Source organism: Diaphorina citri, unplaced genomic scaffold, assembly GCF_000475195.1.
Source record: "Diaphorina citri unplaced genomic scaffold, Diaci psyllid genome assembly version 1.1 scaffold2660, whole genome shotgun sequence".
NCBI classification, from domain to species: Eukaryota; Metazoa; Arthropoda; class Insecta; order Hemiptera; family Psyllidae; genus Diaphorina; species Diaphorina citri.
Genome location: NW_007380077.1, coordinates 8,210 through 27,573, shown reverse-complemented (window position 1 = coordinate 27,573; position 19,364 = coordinate 8,210). Strand labels below are relative to the sequence as shown.

General features: G+C 36.4%; 2 protein-coding genes and 1 long non-coding RNA gene across 3 annotated transcripts; 2 read left to right on the top strand and 1 right to left on the bottom strand.

Moving 5' to 3' along the window:
- The first annotated feature begins 47 nt into the window (after window positions 1-47).
- Window positions 48-580, top strand: LOC113471597. The gene is made up of 2 exons (XR_003394231.1): window positions 48-180; window positions 369-580. It is a non-coding gene; the product is annotated as an uncharacterized LOC113471597 (long non-coding RNA).
- Window positions 581-2,231: 1,651 nt separating this feature from the next.
- Window positions 2,232-10,452, bottom strand: LOC103519314 (nucleobindin-2). The gene is made up of 9 exons (XM_008484396.3): window positions 10,242-10,452; window positions 9,434-9,625; window positions 6,914-7,048; window positions 6,386-6,597; window positions 5,459-5,641; window positions 4,891-4,993; window positions 3,840-4,020; window positions 2,603-2,798; window positions 2,232-2,312 (listed from the first exon to the last, which is right to left on the bottom strand). The coding sequence occupies exons 1-9, from the start codon at window positions 10,255-10,257 to the stop codon at window positions 2,232-2,234; spliced, it is 1,299 nt and encodes a 432-aa protein (XP_008482618.1). The 5' UTR covers window positions 10,258-10,452.
- A 1,105-nt stretch (window positions 10,453-11,557) lies between these two features.
- On the top strand, window positions 11,558-14,363 carry LOC103519313 (histone deacetylase 3-like). The gene is made up of 4 exons (XM_026830856.1): window positions 11,558-12,221; window positions 12,450-12,947; window positions 13,611-13,646; window positions 13,896-14,363. The coding sequence occupies exons 1-4, from the start codon at window positions 11,879-11,881 to the stop codon at window positions 14,060-14,062; spliced, it is 1,044 nt and encodes a 347-aa protein (XP_026686657.1). The 5' UTR covers window positions 11,558-11,878; the 3' UTR covers window positions 14,063-14,363.
- Window positions 14,364-19,364: the final 5,001 nt, after the last annotated feature.

The window sequence follows — 19,364 nt, the reverse complement described above, 5'->3', positions numbered from 1 at the left end:
TTTCATAAGGAAAATCCTAATTAACGAGTTAGAAATAACAATAAAATTGATATAAAATAAATATCTTCTTTTTACAATACTTTACTATTTTTTTTTAATTTCTCATATACTTTACTAATGACATCACAGATATAGGTAAACTTTACATTAAGTAGTTGTTGAATATTACAATGATTTTAGGTGGATACAGAAAAATCCTAATTAACGAGTTAGAAATAACAATAAAATTGATATAAAATAAATTTTAATCTTCTTTTTACAATACTTTACTATTTTTTTCAATTTCTCATATACTTTACTAATGACATCACAGATAAGTATAGGTAAACTTTACATTAAGTAGTTGTTGAATATTACAATGATTTTAGGTGGATACAGGGATTTTTTTATTAAGTAGTTAGGATTGTGAAAATAGATTTTTGATCGCCCATGTATTTGATACAGAACCAAATTAGGTACTAATACTAAACTTATGAACGTACTTTTCAGAATTATATGTTTGTAAAATGAAATAGGGAATTTACAAAAAGAAGAGATATTCTGACTATTCTCCTACTTAAAAAAAGGTCAAAGAAAAAAATAAGTTAGGAATTCGGTGTTGCCCATATGATCTTGTTCTTGCCATACTTCCTCCAATTGTTTCTTGCTCCCCGGATGATGCACCTGAAATGTCAAAGTAGAAAATCCTGAGAAATTTACCAGATTAGAACCTTACTCATTAGCATCTTGAGTACTCCAAGATTCGCATTCCGTTCTGCTATAAAGTCTCCTACATACAATAGACAAACATAAAGAATTCAAAGTGACGCGACGCGCAACACTGACGCACATCGTATGGTCAGATCCACAAAGTGAGTTTGAACTCTGTTTAATTTAACTTTTGGCTTAAGCAAACTGATTGGATTATTTTAAAAAAATTCAGACAATCAATCATATTGCTTACCGTGTAAATAAATATCATATAATCAGACAGAGTACTATTCTAAATTCTAGTGAACTGAGGCAGTGAGTATTATTATATGACTACTCAAGACTAGTTTCTATTTCTGATATTAGTACATTCAATGGACTTAGTAGTCCCGATCACTTCCTATTCCTTGATTAGTTCTGTGTATGAACAACAATTTTGTTTGTTCTAAACTGTTGTACAAATGAAATAGTGTGCTCTTTAGACTTTGAACTACACAGTACACACTACACTGTTTTGATAAACAATTTTAAATGATTTTATTCAAGAAACAGCTCTGCTATTTTTCATTTCCTGAAATCTGAAATACCTATTACCTACATACCTACCTACCTGATTGATTATATTTGATAAGATATTTTGCAGTGTTGTCAACTCATTTCTTTTCACGGAGGTTGAAAACTAGTGGCTTATCCAACTGAGTTTTCTTGCACTTGATGTTCGCCATTTTAAATATTTTATTTAGCAGTGAAAATAAATCCGTTTTCCAATCCTCTTGTGGGTACAGCCCATTATTCACGTCTCCCAAGTCCATTAGGTACCTATATTAATATTCTTATGTATGTATCTTCCTCATCACCAGTCCCCAATGTCACATCTCATATTTTTTCATAAGGAAAATCCTAATTAACGAGTTAGAAATAACAATAAAATTGATATAAAATAAATTTTAATCTTCTTTTTACAATACTTTACTATTTTTTTTTTTTAATTTCTCATATACTTTACTAATGACATCACAGATATAGGTAAATTTTACATTAAGTAGTTGTTGAATATTACAATGATTTTAGGTGGATACAGGGATTTTTTATCCTCAGCCATGTTACCATTTCCACCTGTAACAGGAAAGATTAGAATGTAATGGATCTGATTTCTGTCATTTAGAAATCAGAAATTTGTTGACCATTGTTTACCACTCTTATCCAAAAGATTTGTTTCCACATAGATAGCATTTTAGTAGGTACCTACCTACCTGGTACACACTTACCTATGGAATATGTGGGCCCACTATGGACATGTAAGTTCCCCTTTTCTTAATTTGCCAAACTAAGGATATGATTTCCAGGGGACTCTAGTTTACCTCCAAAACTTAATGCAGTAACTCATCGGAAATATTAGAATACATTTCAAAATATGTAAATGAACTGTTGAACCACTAAAGTCACCGAAACATTCCAATGGTGAGAAAATCTAATCGAATCACAAATTTACAGAGACGTCCATCCAAATGGTAAAATTTAATCTGGAAGACATTTTGTTCTTAAAATGCCATAGCTATAGGTTGGGGCATGTTGGGATGAGGCACGGGTTGACCTTGACCAGGATGATATTGCTGCTGAGGCTGAAATAGAACAGAGAGAATATTTGCAGCTAGATACGGCATTTTAAGAACAAAATGTCTTCCAGATTAAATTTTACCACCTGGATGGACGTCTCTGTAAATTTGTGATTCGATTAGATTTTCTCAACATTGGAATGTTTCGGTGACTTTAGTGGTTCAACAGTTCATTTACATACTTTGAAATGTATTCTAATATTTCCGATGAGTTACTGCATCAAGTTTTGGAGGTAAACTAGAGTCCCCTGGAAATCATATCCTTAGTTTGGCAAATTAAGAAAAGGGGAACTTACATGTCCATAGTGGGCATACTGAGGAGGTATGGAGGGGATTTTCCCTTCGCGCACCAACCTATCTACTTCCGCCTGTCGTTGTCTCTCATAAGCCTCGACCTCAGCCTGCGAATATACCTGCTCCTGATCAATGGGTTTCCATCCTGGGTCCTGGTTAAACTCCTGGCGACGGGTCATCTCCAGGAATTCCTCCCAGCTGGGGAAAAATCACAAATCAAGATGAGAATTTAAACTTTCTTGTAAGAACTCTCAAATAAAGAAGTGATACAACGTGGAAATTACGCCAGTGTGTTCTGGATACATTACCTACATGCCAGCTGTTTGACTCCGTGTTTTATATCTAAATAATCTTCACTATAACACAACAAAAGCGAGAACCATTCACTCATTCACACACTAATCACACTATCTATAGAACCCCAAGACCTAGGAAACTGAAATTTGGGAAGACTATTCCTAATATGTTCTAGGTGTACCGATTTCGAGGTATGATCAATTTTTCGTGGCGAAGCACGGACAACTTGATAGTTTTTACTCTGTTTACATATGTAAATGCAGTTTCTTTGTGTTAGTATGTCACAACTTTGGTGCTCTCTGCAGCATTGTAGGATTCTCCCAATATCTAGGAAACTGAAATTTGGGAAGACTATTCCTAATATGTTCTAGGTGTACCGATTTCGAGGTATGATCAATTTTTCGTGGCGAAGCACGGGCAACTTGATAGTTTTTACTCTGTTTACATATGTAAATGCAGTTTCTTTGTGTTAGTATGTCACAACTTTGGTGCTCACTGCAGCATTGTAGGATTCTCCCAATATCACAATAATTAAGTTTGTGTTATTATGTCACAACTTTGGTGCTCACTGCAGCATTGTAGGATTTTCCCAATATCTCAATAATCCTATTTGTGTTATTATGTCACAACTTTGGTGCTCACTGCAGCCCAATGTTTACCTACCATGCTGGCACCGGTCGCTATGCGCATTTATATGTCATAGCTACTCATTTTCCTCACGAGGCTAAGTGGGCCCCGCAACAGCCCGTCACGGAATCAATCATTTGCATGATACAAATTTCTTGACCCCGCCGGGAATCGAACCCGGGTCTCCCGCGTGCAAGGCGAGCGCAGTAACCACTACGCCATGGGAGCTGACTTACTCTGTTTACATATGTACAATTGTACATACTTAAAGTAATCTTAACCATAGAAGCCTCCCTATATCTCCTCGATTCTCACCTGATCAGACGATCTCTGTTGACATCTGCCTCCTTGAACACATGCTCTCTCATCCGCTCCATCTCCTCGGCTCTCTCCATCAGATCATTCTGTGGCATTCCCTCCTTGTACATCTTGTCCAGCTCCTTCAGGAATAACATCTTCACCTCCTCCTCATCCCACACGTGATTCCCATCCAGATCTGACACACAAATACGTTTATAAGATGAAGGAGTATACCCGGGTCTCCCGCGTGCAAGGCGAGCGCAGTAACCACTACGCCATGGGAGCTGACTTACTCTGTTTACATATGTACAATTGTACAACTGTCAGCTTAGAACAAGAAGTTGTTCCATCATTAGGTATATTGTTAAGATTAATTGCTCAAACTTTAGGCCCAGGGCTACAGGATCATGTTGAAATGTATGTTGACTTTTGAGAATGTTTGGAAACTGTGCCTGAGCATGCTCCGAGCACGATCAAATGTCGAAACATGAATCTGTACCTAGTCCAGGGCCCCTTGGTGGCTGTAATACATAATTAAATTTGTTTTGTAAAAAATGTTAATATGGGTGTGTGTTTTTCTTTTCTTTTCCTTGTTTTAATTGGGATTTAGGCTTAAGGAGATTCTTGGGAAAGAGGAAAACAGAGGTAGGAATTTAAATTAATAAGTTGCTATCTGCAAATCTACATAGGTACATATAGGTGTGTTATACTTATTGATGAGACGTGCTTAGTTATAGTTACATTTACATACCTATACCTAAAATTTATCCAAGGTCCAACGAGTAAAATCCGAATGGAAAAAAATCACCGCCTCCTCTAAAATATGGTCAACTTTTCCTCGAAAGAAGACCATCGTAAATAGAAACTAACTCTAATCGACTCTTCCAAACCAAATTTAATGAGATTTCTAATTGAGTTTAAAAGACTTTACTTCTGATGTCCAAAGGCTGTTTTGGCCAAAAAACGATCCTAGTCTTCTCTAAAATACTCTAGAAAAGATTCAAAAGATACAGAGATCAAATTTGAAACAGAACCTTACTAGTAAGAATTGTTCATTGTCTCTTACCATGCATAGCAAAGAAAGCCTTTGGATTGAATTCGGTGTTGCCCATATGATCTTGTTCTTGCCATACTTCCTCCAATTGTTTCTTGCTCCCCGGATGATGCACCTGAAATGTCAAAGTAGAAAATCCTGAGAAATTTACCAGATTAGAACCTTACTCATTAGCATCTTGAGTACTCCAAGATTCGCATTCCGTTCTGCTATAAAGTCTCCTACATACAATAGACAAACATAAAGAATTCAAAGTGACGCGACGCGCAACACTGACGCACATCGTATGGTCAGATCCACAAAGTGAGTTTGAACTCTGTTTAATTTAACTTTTGGCTTAAGCAAACTGATTGGATTATTTTAAAAAAATTCAGACAATCAATCATATTGCTTACCGTGTAAATAAATATCAGAGTTTAATCTCACTTTGTGGACCTGGCCATTAGTTAACGTTACTTAGGTTTTTTTTTTTTTTTTTCTCAATGAGCGCTTTAACTCTGGACGTTAAGTATGTTTGTTGAGGTATAAACAACTTCTTAGCATTTCTCCCCTTGTTTATTGAAAGCATGCTTGCACTTACATCAGCTTTGTCAATGTTGCTCTTTCTCTTGCGGATTTCCTCGGCCTCTTTCTTGAGGAATTCCTCTTTCTCTTGATCGGTCATGAGTGATAGCTTCTGATCCCTCTCGTATCTTTTCTGTAGTTCATACTCTTTGAATAGTTCTCTCCTCTTTCTGTCGGCCTCTGCCAGATCATTTGTCACCTGAAACACAAAGATCGATCAAAAACTGTCTGTTAAGTACTGCTAGAAAAGGACCTTCCTTGAAGTGTTAGGTCGCTCGTTCGATTCCCGCCCGGGGCGGATTTTATTCTAGACCGATAAGGTTCGTTTTCGGGACGATAAGCCCTTAGCAGTTACAGTTCCCTCCATCAAACCACCTAAAAAGAGGGTCTTTTGATCCTCCTCGGGCAGAACAAACAACGTATGTTCTCTCACTCTTTCTGTCGGCCTCTGCCAGATCATTTGTCACCTGAAACACAAAGATCGATCAAAAACTGTCTGTTAAGTACTGCTAGAAAAGGACCCTCCTTGAAGTGTTAGGTCGCTCGTTCGATTCCCGCCCGGAGTGGATTTTATTCCAGGCCAATAAGGTTCGTTTTCGGGACGATAAGCCCTTAGCAATTACAGTTTCCTCCATCAAACCACTTAAAGAGGGCCTTTTGGTCCTTCTCGGGCAGAACAAACAACGTATGTTCTCTCACTGTCCTGTGGACCTGTCTTTCTTTGCTTGTCTCTTTCACTTTATTTTTTTTTTCTCTCTCTTCTCTTCTTCTTCCTAGCCTTTTTTTTTATCTAAATAGGGTCTTGTTTCTTGTCTCTTCCAGGCTTGTGGTTCTTGTCAGTCTTGTCTTGTCTCTTCCTTATGTGATTCCAGTGTTTTTTGTCAGTCTCTTCCAGGCGGCCCTATTTCTTTTCCCTTCCACTCTCACTCATTTTTTCGCTCACCTGAACAATCAGTTTGTGCAAATCATTGATTTCGAATGAGTGAGGATTGTTATGGTCCACATGTCCGGGGGCATCAGGCACGGCTTTACCTTCGCTCAGTTCATACTGACGTTTGGCCAACTCTCGCAATCGATCTAACTCGGTCCTCTTAAGCTCATCCAGTTTAGAGCGGACCTGATGGTTGACATACTCGAGCTCTTGGGCAATTTTACCTGGAACAAGAAAAGATATCAGGAATTAAGTAGATGTAACTAGTACCTAGTTTTGAAGTAGCCTTGAATGTTGTGAACTGAAATACCATATCTCTCAGGAACTCATTTTGGAAATGGAAGCTGTAAGGTGGAAAAAAAATGGACCAATTGCAATACTTTCTCATTACATAAGGGCAATAGAAAGTAAAAATGTTTATACCTACATACCTATGTGTATAACTCAGGAAACTATAACAAAGTACATATCTTGAAGTAAAATATAAAACAAATATTCTGTCTTCAGATAATTTTCCTTCTACCTGCACAGTAATCTTACCTGATCTAATGTCAGCTTCACTGGCATTTTCCAGCTTTTTCCGAAATTCAGGATCACTTTCCAGTGCTTCCACAACTTCGTTCAGGTAGCGATTGTATTCAATTCCCAATTCCTCAGCCATGTTACCATTTCCACCTGTAACAGGAAAGATTAAAGTGTGATGGATCTGATTTCTGTCATTTGGAAATCAGATCCTCAGCCATGTTACCATTTCCACCTGTAACAGGAAAGATTAGAATGTAATGGATCTGATTTCTGTCATTTAGAAATCAGAAATTTGCTGACCATTGTTTACCACTCTTATCCAAAAGATTTGTTTCTACATAGATAGCATTTTAGTAGGTACCTACCTGGTACACACTTACCTATGGAATATGTGGACCCTATCTCATGACAGATTGGGGCAGTTCTCATTGACTACCAAGGGTCATGGGGAGTGTGTCAAATTTGTCCGAGACCTTAATGTACCCCTGCTTGTACTTGGTGGGGGAGGGTAAGTTTTTTTTACTTTTACTTCTAGGTAGGTATTTGCAAGTTCAACATATTTCCTTACATAGGTTGTTTCTGTCATCAATAATTACCTAAGTAGTATCTACTCTAGTTAGGTAGGTATTTGAACAAAAGAAAATCTAGTATTAAATTATGATGATTCTGGGTATTAATCTTTCCAACTTTCCCACAACTCTCAATGTCTTGACAGCTCTACTGGTGTCAAAAAACTTGCTCACAACATTGTTGCTACCCATTAATAGACATCTAAATGTTTGACATTTCTTCAACTAAATTTCTACCCCTATCTCATGACAGATTGGGGCAGTTCTCATTGACTACCAAGGGTCATGGGGAGTGTGTCAAATTTGTCCGAGACCTTAATGTACCTCTGCTTGTACTTGGTGGGGGAGGGTAAGTTTTTTATTTTTACTTCTAGGTAGGTATTTGCAAGTTCAAGATATTTCCTTACATAGGTTGTTTATGTGATCAATAATAAGTAGTATCTACTCTAGTTAGGTAGGTATTTGAACAAAAGTAAATCTAGTATTAGATTATGATGATTCTGGGTATTAGTTGTTTCCAACTTTCCCACAACTCTCATTGTCTTGACAGATCTACTGGTGTCAAAAAACTTGCTCACAACATTGTTGCTACCCATTAAATAGACATCTAAATGTTTGACATGTCTTCAACTAAATTTCTAACTTTACACATTGTTTATTTTCAGATACACACTGAGAAATGTTGCCCGCTGTTGGACCTATGAGACTTCACTTTTGGTCAACGAAGAAATTTCCAATGACATTCCCGATTCTCTCTACAAAGATTTCTTCCAGCCTGACTATAATTTACATCCGGAGTTTGTTCACAAGCATGACAATGCTAATAGCAAACAGTATCTGGAACTCATTACAAAAACTGTGTACGATAATTTGAAAATGGTAGCTTTCTCTCCTAGTGTACAGATGCAAGATATGATAGGTAAGTATGAGTTGGTGAAACTCTATTGGAAAAAAAGTACTCATATGCTATATTTTCTCTCTCTCCCCCCCCCTCTCCCCTCCCACTTATCTATCTATCTCCTTTTCTTACTGTTTAAAAAGAAAGTAAAAGTTTTAATTTGATGTTTAGGTATTCTGTCTGCTTGTGACCATTTGACCATAGATCTACAAAGTGTTGCATACCATAAGGTCCCTAGTTAACCAACCTATAATCAATAACATGTTTCAGGTGACACTGTTTAAAAAGAAAGTAAAAGTTTTAATTTGATGTTTAGGTATTCTGTCTGCTTGTGACCATTTGACCATAGATCTACAAAGTGTTGTATACCATAAGGTCCCTAGTTAACCAACCTATAATCAATAACATGTTTCAGGTGACGTATTCACAAGAGATATCGGGGCTGTTCTGGATGAAATGGATCCCGACATTAAGAATCCTCAGCTTGAAGAGGACAAGCGTGTGGATCCAGCTAATGAATTCTATGATGGTGATAATGATCAAGACGCTCCCGATACAGAAATGAGTGAAACTGCAACCTGAGAGTCCATCAGCTGCCATGCAGGATAAGAGAATCGTAAAACCCAATACCCACTATGGTGTAGGTACCATAATATGTGGAACCCTATTTATTTATTTTAGGTTGGGGACTACTGCAGCCTTAGAGTATAAGATATTGTTTACCTTCATCACTGATGTATTTTCCACCCCCAAAGCCTCTTTAGGGGGTTCACAAATGTAGTGATATGAAAGAAATAAGTACTACTTAATATGCTTCAAATTCTGAGCTTCTGTCACCCCCACCCAATCCACTATTAAACCATAGGGAGGTCCAGCCAAGAACTTGTGGAAGGGGTTCAAAAAATCTATATGTTACCAGCATTCTGTGGAATACCTGGGTATTCTATAGAAAGGCTAAATTGACCAGGCAATAAATTCATGAAATTATTCAAATTTCACAATTTCCCTAGGCATTTTATAGAATGCCAAACAATGTTTCAGGCAAAGTATATAATGTACACCACTGACCTTCATGGTGTTCATTATTGTTGATTTCATTGATTGATTCATTGGCTGTCATCTTGTCAAACTCCTCATCTGCAAACCTCTGTGGAGAGGGTTGCTTTTGTTGAACAGGAAGAGCATTGATAAACTGATGTAGGTAGATAATGCATAAGGTTAAGTAGAACAGTTTCAATGTCATGCTGGTTGCTGTGTTACCTGTAAATATAAGCAGATGCAATTTTCAGCACCATTCTTCTTCATGCAACCCTAGTGAGCCTGCCTTGTAATCACTAGGTCTAGGGTTTCATTTCTACCCTTGACAAACATGATCTTAGAATTTTTCTTAGCCTGTCTATCAATTTTGGGATAAGAACTTTGGTAAGAGAGTTCCATTACTCCAAACACAAAAAGCCCACTCCGAGGCTTAGGTGTAGGGGCAAACAGCCCTAAAGGATGGGTTAAGCTACTACGAATCTACGAAGATAGATAAGACACGTACCTAGGTACTGTGGCTGTTTAGAAATACACATCACATTAGGTAGAAAGTAGAAACCTTGGTACATACTAAGGAAGCATTCAATAACTATATAAATAAAAAATAAAAAAATAACTATGAAGAATTTTGGCCAGACTACAAACCCAATTTGTCCATACTTCCCTTTGCTTATTACACTATTTGTCACATTGATTACAAACTTGGAAAGATTAGAAGTAGGTAACATTGAATACAACATGATGCAACCATTTTAAGTTCTCTCCAAGGAAAACAAGTAATCTTCTAACATCTTGGTTTACTTGTTGAATCTTTGATAGCATTATAGATATCACTTACCTATGTTCGGTAACATATTGGATGGTGAAGCAGTAAGTAGGTAGATATAAAAACAGAATAATTAAGTAGAATATTTGATCAATGAATTTCTTAGCTTCTAGGGTACTATGTCATGGTGAAAAGGGATTAATCACTTGTTTGACACATCATTTTATTGTTGAAAAAGCAATTAAAATTAATATTTCAAGAACCTACATTTATTTATCAGTCAGGAAATAAAAATTTGTGTACATTATCCAGTGTTGCCTGATGTCATCAATGATTATGGGTATTTCCGTACATAAGTAGGGCATCAAGAACATTACCGCACATAAGTAGGGCTTTGAAGAAATTTACCGTACATAAGTAAGGCATCAAGAACATTACCGTACATAAGTAGGGCTTTGAAGTAATCGGACAATATTTTATTTATTTTACCTACTTACACGAACTTTTTCTGGTTATTTTCAGCCTCCTCAGGAAATAAAAATTTGTGTACATTATCCAGTGTTGCCTGATGTCATCAATGATGATGGGTATTTCCGTACATAAGTAGGGCATCAAGAACATTACCGCACATAAGTAGGGCTTCAAAGAAATTTACCGTACATAAGTAAGGCATCAAGAACATTACCGTACATAAGTAGGACTTTGAAGTAATCGGACAATATTTTATTTATTTAATTACCTACTTACACGAACTTTTTCTGGTTATTTTCAGCCTCCTTTTTTCCAGCCTGTCACCATTTCAAAATTTTCAAAGATTTTTTTTCTCTACCTTAGGTTCTTATTTTATTTTAAAATTGCTAATGTTACTATTTATTTTACTTCATGGCTCATTCTTTTATATCCATGCCTATCCAAGAACGGAAAAGTTCTGTCAGAAAATTACCGTCCTGGCCAGGATCCGAACCCAGCACATCCAGGTTGAGAGTCAGTGCTCTTGACCACTCAGCTACAGAGGTGGGCTTTTTGCTGTACCTGACCAAAGAAATAGTGGAACATTTCAATCGTCTCGTCTCGTCTGATGCGATCTGCCAAAGCCCCAAAGCGTACTTCAATATCGAAATGTTAATCCGTACGAGCACTTATGAGTTACCGTACAAATGTCCAACGGACGTACGCTTGGCAACAAAAATGCTAGCTCTCCTAGCGGATTTTTGTGCGTAACTCGAAAATAAACAAAACAAAAGGGTGAAAAAAAAGCTCAAAAGTTCAAATATAATTTTGTTCCGAAGTTTAGAGTTTACTGTTCAGTTTAAATTATAGTGAGGACGTACGCTTGGCAACAAAAATGCTAGCTCTCCTAGCGGATTTTTGTGCGTAACTCGAAAATAAACAAAACAAAAGGGTGAAAAAAAGCTCAAAAGTTCAAATATAATTTTGTTCGGAAGTTTACTGTTCAGTTTAAATTATAGTGAAGAACTTTGAAATTTATTGATATTTCCAAGTTTTTCCATTGTTTTATTAGTCTTGAATGTGTCTGTAGAACCGAAAGACTTTCACATTACCTAGATGGCTTTTACATCTGTGTTTGACGATGCCAACAAGATCCCTGTATTCTAGAGCTCTTTACGCCGCAAACTGATTCCAACAACCCAACTCATCTTTTCACATAAAACACCTTTAAGGAGGCAGTTTTTGATCTTTTAACAACGATGTCGAATAAAACAGTTTCCTACTTCTATAATCCTGATGTTGGGAATTTTCACTATGGAGCAAAACATCCTATGAAACCTCACAGACTATCGGTCATCAACAGTTTGATTCTTGGCTATGGACTACATAAGAAAATGCAGATCTACCGTCCCTACAAAGCAAGCTATCATGATATGTGCAGATTCCACTCTGCTGAATACATTGACTTCCTTCACACGGTGTCCCCTGACAAGATTCATGAGCATACCAAGTTTTTGTGTCAATTTGCATCAGGGGAGGATTGTCCCATATTTCATGGGCTTTATGATTTTTGTTCCATGTACACAGGTGCTTCTTTAGAAGGTAAGGTTCATTTTCATTTTTGTTTGGTGAAATAATTTTCTGGTGTCAATTTTATAGATCTTTCTACATTAGGTATTCAATAAATCAATCAAGTCTTAACTTTTACACAGATTATCATTTAAGATTTTCTGGTGTCAGTTTTATAGATCTTTCTACATCAGGTATTCAATAAATCAATCAAGTCTTAACTTTTACACAGATTATCATTTAAAATTGTTTTTCTTCCAGGTGCTATCCAACTCAACAATAACTGCTGTGACATAGCCATCAACTGGTCAGGAGGTTTACATCATGCTAAGAAGTCTGAAGCTTCCGGCTTCTGTTATGTCAACGACATTGTCATAGCAATTCTAGAACTGCTGAAATATCATCCACGAGTCTTGTACATTGATATTGATGTACATCATGGTGATGGAGTCCAAGATGCTTTCTATTTGACGGATAGAGTTATGACTGTATCCTTTCACAAGTATGGAGGTGGATTCTTTCCATGTAGTGGTGACATGTATGAGATTGGAGCTGAGGGAGGCAGATATTACTCGGTGAATGTACGGAATCGAGATCTCTCTCCACATTCTTCTCACAAGCGAATGTTCCGCGAACGCGTGCACAGTCTGTTACCTTTTGTTTTCGTCGTATTTTTCTCCAGTGGTTTGGGAAAATTATTCAGATTTTCCTCCAAAACTATATTCTTTTGCGCTAATTTTTTGGTAAAATTTCTACTATTTTTTTCGTAGATTTTTTTATTATTATTATTTTTGACAATTTATTATTTTTTTTACTTTTTTCTGTTTACTTTTTTTTATTATTTATTTATTTTTATTAATAAATGGTTCCTCTTTTTCATAGGCAAAACGAAAATCAAGCTCAGTTATCCCATAAAAGAATCGTTGATTTTTGAAATATTGAAATGCAGTGGTGTAGGCCTGTTTAGGGTGCTAGGTATTGGGAAGGCCTTTGATCTAATTATCGAAAGGCGCTTCCAAATTTTCTTTACGTGACGATCTGAGTTCTATTAGAGCTATGTCCAATACACTTGAAAAAATCAGTCTCATTCTAATAAATTCTTAAATGGGACTGTGGGATTCTAGGCCAATCACGTGTTTTTGACTTCTGGTGGGAAGTGCGCAGGAAACTAAGTTGCCAAAGAGACGAGACGATATGTCATTATTTTTTTTTTAATCCCCTTTTTCACACGGGACAATGTTGGGTCTGCTATTTTATTATTTAATGTCGGGAATCGAGGGTGCAATAGTTATTCAAGTACCTACATAGCTTTTTTTACGTAGCGATCAAAGCCCGTGTAAAAAGCTCGATTGAAAATGAGAAGGGTAAAGGCGGCACTTAATAATGTCGTAGGTACTTACCTACTTTGCTACTTGTAAGTAGTAGGTAATTCTAGTGTACAGATGCAAGATATGATAGGTAAGTATGAGTTGGTGAAACTCTATTGGAAAAAAAGTACTCATATGCTATATTTTCTCTCTCTCCCCCCCCCTCTCCCCTCCCACTTATCTATCTATCTCCTTTTCTTACTGTTTAAAAAGAAAGTAAAAGTTTTAATTTGATGTTTAGGTATTCTGTCTGCTTGTGACCATTTGACCATAGATCTACAAAGTGTTGCATACCATAAGGTCCCTAGTTAACCAACCTATAATCAATAACATGTTTCAGGTGACATATTCACAAGAGATATCGGGGCTGTTCTGGATGAAATGGATCCCGACATTAAGAATCCTCAGCTTGAAGAGGACAAGCGTGTGGATCCAGCTAATGAATTCTATGATGGTGATAATGATCAAGACGCTCCTGATACAGAAATGAGTGAAACTGCAACCTGAGAGTCCATAAGCTGCCATGCAGGATAAGAGAATCGTAAAACCCAATACCCACTATGGTGTAGGTACCACTCCTATCTCAGTATAGTCAAAATGTTCTTAATGGCAATTAAGTGGGAGTAAAGGAATTTTCAACCTGACTTAATGCTGGTCACAAATGTCATGCCCTAGGGTATACACCTTGGTAAATTTTGTGACTTGACTTCTGTGTGCTAATCACTACATCATTCTGATTGGTTAATTTAGTTTGAGTATTCACATCTGCCAATCAACTGTTCACTCCCATTTAATCACCTGTCACCTGTAATAGTCAAAATGTTCTTAATGGCAATTAAGTGGGAGTAAAGGAATTTTCAACCTGACTTAATGCTGGTCACAAATGTCATGCCCTAGGCCCCCTAGGGTATACACCTTGGTAAATTTTGTGACTTGACTTCTGTGTGCTAATCACTACATCATTCTGATTGGTCAATTTAGTTTGAGTATTCACATCTGCCAATCATCTCACAGTATGCTCACTCCCATTTAATGACCTGTAAAAATATTCAGTTGTTGAATGTACTGTGACTGAAATATGACTTGCACTATATTGGGTATAAGGCTTACGTGACCTGTAAAAATATTCAGTTGTTGAATGTACTGTGACTGAAATATGACTTGCACTATAGTGGGTATAAGGCTTGAGTGCTTCCATCCATCTATTTCTCTATGTCTTGTATTGGCTGTAATGTTTACTCATCCAGGCTGATTTTATGCAAGATAGTAATGCTTAAGTATACAGACAGCTCAGATGAGACTAAAGATCATCCATCTATTTCTCTATGTCTTGTATTGGCTGTAATGTTTACTCATCCAGGCTGATTTTATGCAAGATAGTAATGCTTAAGTATACTGCTCAGATGAGACTAAAGACTCAAAATAGTCACTTTACCCCAGCAATAGTGTACGACTGTTTTTGTCGAATTCTTATTTAGAGAATAAAATGTTGTGCTTTGACTGAGATTTGAATCAGCGACCCCTTAATAAGGAAATTCTCAACCATTTATTGTTTGCTAAAAAAATACTTTTGGTACTTCTGCACGTCTCGAGTGCATCCGGCCAAGTAGATACCTACTTGGGGATTATCAAAGAAGGGGACTTTGAAGATAATAAAAATTGTGGAGAATAAAATGTTGTGCTTTGACTGAGATTTGAATCAGCGACCCCTTAATAAGGAAATTCTCAACCATTTATTGTTTGCTAAGCTCCTTAATACTTGATTATATTCTTCTGTTTTGATATATTCATTCAATAGTGGTACAAGGCATCTTTTTATCAAAATTTTTGGTATTCGAGTTAGTGTAATTGGTAATATATTTAAAAGCTTGGGCACTAGGTATATAAAATGTCTTCTTACTGTTTCTTTTTTAATATTGTATAAAGGTGTAGATCCATACTTGGAGATTATCAAAGAAGGAGACTTTAGGAGAACTTAAAAAGAAGATAATGCATATATGTAAGTTTTGTAAATGTTGTGTAGGCATATTTTAAAATAAATTATTTATCAAGATAAACCCCTGTTTATTATGTAGGTTTACTTTTACAAAGAAAGTTTTATTATATCATTTTCTTTGAACATTAAGTCCTTATCACCTTATCATTATATCAAATGGCAGAAATTGTCCTAGACAAAAAAAAAAAAAGAAAAAAGCGTATTTCTCAAGAAAACTTATTATATGTAAGTTTTGTAAATGTTGTGTAGGCATATTTTAAAATAAATTATTTATCAAGATAAACCCCTGTTTATTATGTAGGTTTACTTAAGTTTTATTATATCATTTTCTTTGAACATTAAGTCCTTATCACCTTATCATTATATCAAATGGCAGAAATTGTCTTAGACAAAAAAAAAGCGTATTTCTCAAGAAAACTTATCGTAGCGATTTCTCGTTTTAAAAACAAGAAAGTCTCTTATCTCGATCTTCTCATTATTTATTATAATAACTAGATGAAAATGAAAGATACAATGAATGAGGGAGAGTAGAGCAAAAGCCAACTAGCTTTTTCATAATGAGAGCGAGAAGAGAAAGCAGGGGAGGCGCAGGCGTTAAAGAAAATGCCATCTTTTGTCCCAACAATCATTATCAGCTAGTTAAAATAATGGTTTATTTTATGTTTGATAGTGGGAACTGTAATGTAAGGGATAGTGGGGAAAGTGGGAAGTCTTTTGGTCTCGAAATCGAAGAGAGAAAGACGGGATAGGAGAAAGTCTGCCGTTCCGAGAATGAACCTGAAGTCGATCGCGAGGTATAGGTAGCCCCTGGGAAGTTTTCTGGTAGCTTGCAGACCGTCGCACAAGTTGAGAGCAACTCTTAAGGGAACCAAAAATTTACGTCGTTACATCGTAAACTTTTTGTTCCCAGAAGGGTAGCTCACCAAGGGTCTCCGAGTCATCATAAAATTTCCATAAAAGGTTGGCGGATCACTCTCACCAAGGGTCTCCGAGTCATCATAAAATTTCCATAAAAGGTTGGCGGCCCCTGGTATAGTACAAAGTCACAAATGACTCCATACTGCATAGTGGATCTATTCCCCATTCCACGAGTGTATGGACTAGCAGAACTAGTAAAAGTTACAAGTGACAAAGTGTTAGCAATAGTAATAATTTGTGATTTTTACTAGTCACTACAATCATGGAACTCACTGTATTGGCGGATCAGTTCCCCATTCCACGAGTGTATGGACTAGCAGAACTAGTAAAAGTTACAAGTGACAAAGTGTTAACAATAGTAATAATTTGTGATTTTTACTAGTCACTACAATCATGGAACTCACTGTACCAGATGGATGCCCTGCACTAGTGACTTTCTCTAGTCAATACAACCGTGAAACTAGGCACTGAAGAGGAACATATCTGTCGAAAAAAAGTAGGAAAAATACGAGAAAAAATAGAGAAAAGAGGAACAACAGGATGGGAGAGGAGAGAAAAAAGGAATCGAGATCAGATGGATGCCCTGCACTAGTGACTTTCTCTAGTCAATACAACCGTGGAACTAGGCACTGAAGAGGAGAACATATCTGTCGAAAAAAAAGTAGGAAAAATACGAGAAAAAATAGAGAAAAGAGGAACAACAGGATTGGAGAGGAGAGAAAAAAGGAATCGAGATCTCTCTCCACATTCTTCTCACAAGCGAATGTTCCGCGAACGCGTGCACAGTCTGTTACCTTTTGTTTTCGTCGTATTTTTCTCCAGTGGTTTGGGAAAATTATTCAGATTTTCCTCCAAAACTATATTCTTTTGCGCTAATTTTTTGGTAAAATTTCTACTATTTTTTTCGTAGATTTTTTTATTATTATTATTTTTGACAATTTATTATTTTTTTTACTTTTTTCTGTTTACTTTTTTTTATTATTTATTTATTTTTATTAATAAATGGTTCCTCTTTTTCATAGGCAAAACGAAAATCAAGCTCAGTTATCCCATAAAAGAATCGTTGATTTTTGAAATATTGAAATGCAGTGGTGTAGGCCTGTTTAGGGTGCTAGGTATTGGGAAGGCCTTTGATCTAATTATCGAAAGGCGCTTCCAAATTTTCTTTACGTGACGATCTGAGTTCTATTAGAGCTATGTCCAATACACTTGAAAAAATCAGTCTCATTCTAATAAATTCTTAAATGGGACTGTGGGATTCTAGGCCAATCACGTGTTTTTGACTTCTGGTGGGAAGTGCGCAGGAAACTAAGTTGCCAAAGAGACGAGACGATATGTCATTATTTTTTTTTTAATCCCCTTTTTCACACGGGACAATGTTGGGTCTGCTATTTTATTATTTAATGTCGGGAATCGAGGGTGCAATAGTTATTCAAGTACCTACATAGCTTTTTTTATGTAACGACCAAAGCCCGTGTAAAAAGCTCGATTGAAAATGAGAAGGGTAAAGGCGGCACTTAATAATGTCGTAGGTACTTACCTACTTTGCTACTTGTAAGTAGTAGGTAATTAATTTTCCTAATCCTGTGAAACTGCATTAGTTTCTTGTCTTGCAATTTTCAAGGTGAGATAAGAAAAGGTCATTTCTCTACCGTTTTGTGTAGGCACTACATCACTGCACATGAAACTAATAGGTTTTTATGCATGAGGACAATAACACCAAACCTTGTGAGCTCTAAGTCGCGGGATCGATTCCCGCCAGAAGCGAACTTTATGCTAGACAAATAAGGTTTGTCCCCGGAACGGCTGGCTTTCTGCTATCCTGTCCTTTTCGATTTCGGAACGTTATGACCTTACTTGTTACAGTTCCCTCTATCAAACAACTTAAAAAATCTACCATTCTGTAAAACCCTGTAATTGGATAAGTACTCACTAACTTTTAAATACATAAAGATTTCTCTAGTTCTAAATACATAGAAATAAAATATACATGGGATACTTGATACTTTAAAGTTAAAAAGTTCTGAAATGTCTACCCGCATAAATTGAATTCCACCAAGTCTTATCTTAATTGAACGCACTAGGCTTCATAAAATTTCCACTTAACCGACCACAACTCTGTTGTGTTCACGGAAGAAAAGATATTCAATTAAAAATTTCCTGGAATGAAACTTTTTTCGGCCCCTCCTTTTGAAAGAAAGACTTAGGTAAAAAGTTCTGAAATGTCTACCCGCATAAATTGAATTCCACCAAGTCTTATCTTAATTGAACGCACTAGGCTTCATAAAATTTCCACTTAACCGACCACAACTCTGTTGTGTTCACGGAAGAAAAGATATTCAATTAAAAATTTCCTGGAATGAAACTTTTTTCGTTCCCTCCTTTTGAAAGAAAGACTTAGGTACCTACCCTCAGTACCTCGCTTGTACGGCCAGGATAAACACAGGACTGAAAAGTCCCTTTAACCTCACACTATAACCAGATTGCGATGGAAAATGGAGAGGGGAAAAAAATCGTCTCCCTTCGGCCATAATTTTCGATGGTCTTTTTTTTGTGCCAAAACACGTTTTTGAAAGATGCCTTATTTATAGGAAAGAGTCTTTTATAGAAGTCCAAATTGTTAAGGTAATAGGTACCAATGTATTCAGATAGATACCTATTCCCTATCTACTGTACTATTTATTAACCTATATTTTTTTATGTTTAACTATAAAACTGAAAGTTATATTTTTATTTTATTATTTCCCCTCCCCCTGTGTTATTTTGTGACAGTGACTGAGTAGATACGAGTTTCATATACTTAGACATTTTCGATCAGAAGTAAAACACTAGCTCTTGGACTAATTGACCGGTTTTATCAGTAAATTGAGAGGCTATTTTCGGAAGGTGATCTTG

Bases quoted from the DNA above. Each gene is read 5' to 3' on its own strand.
- LOC103519314 (XM_008484396.3), bottom strand. The intron at 6,598-6,913 runs GTAAGATTACTG...TTCTTGTTCCAG, and splicing joins TGAAGCTGACATTAGATCAG to GTAAAATTGCCCAAGAGCTC. The intron at 2,313-2,602 runs GTAAGTTCCCCT...GTTCTATTTCAG, and splicing joins AGTATGCCCACTATGGACAT to CCTCAGCAGCAATATCATCC.
- LOC103519313 (XM_026830856.1), top strand. From the start codon at position 11,879: ATGTCGAATAAAACAGTTTCCTACTTCTATAATCCTGATGTTGGGAAT. The intron at 12,222-12,449 runs GTAAGGTTCATT...TTTTTCTTCCAG, and splicing joins CACAGGTGCTTCTTTAGAAG to GTGCTATCCAACTCAACAAT. The intron at 13,647-13,895 runs GTAAGTATGAGT...AACATGTTTCAG, and splicing joins ACAGATGCAAGATATGATAG to GTGACATATTCACAAGAGAT.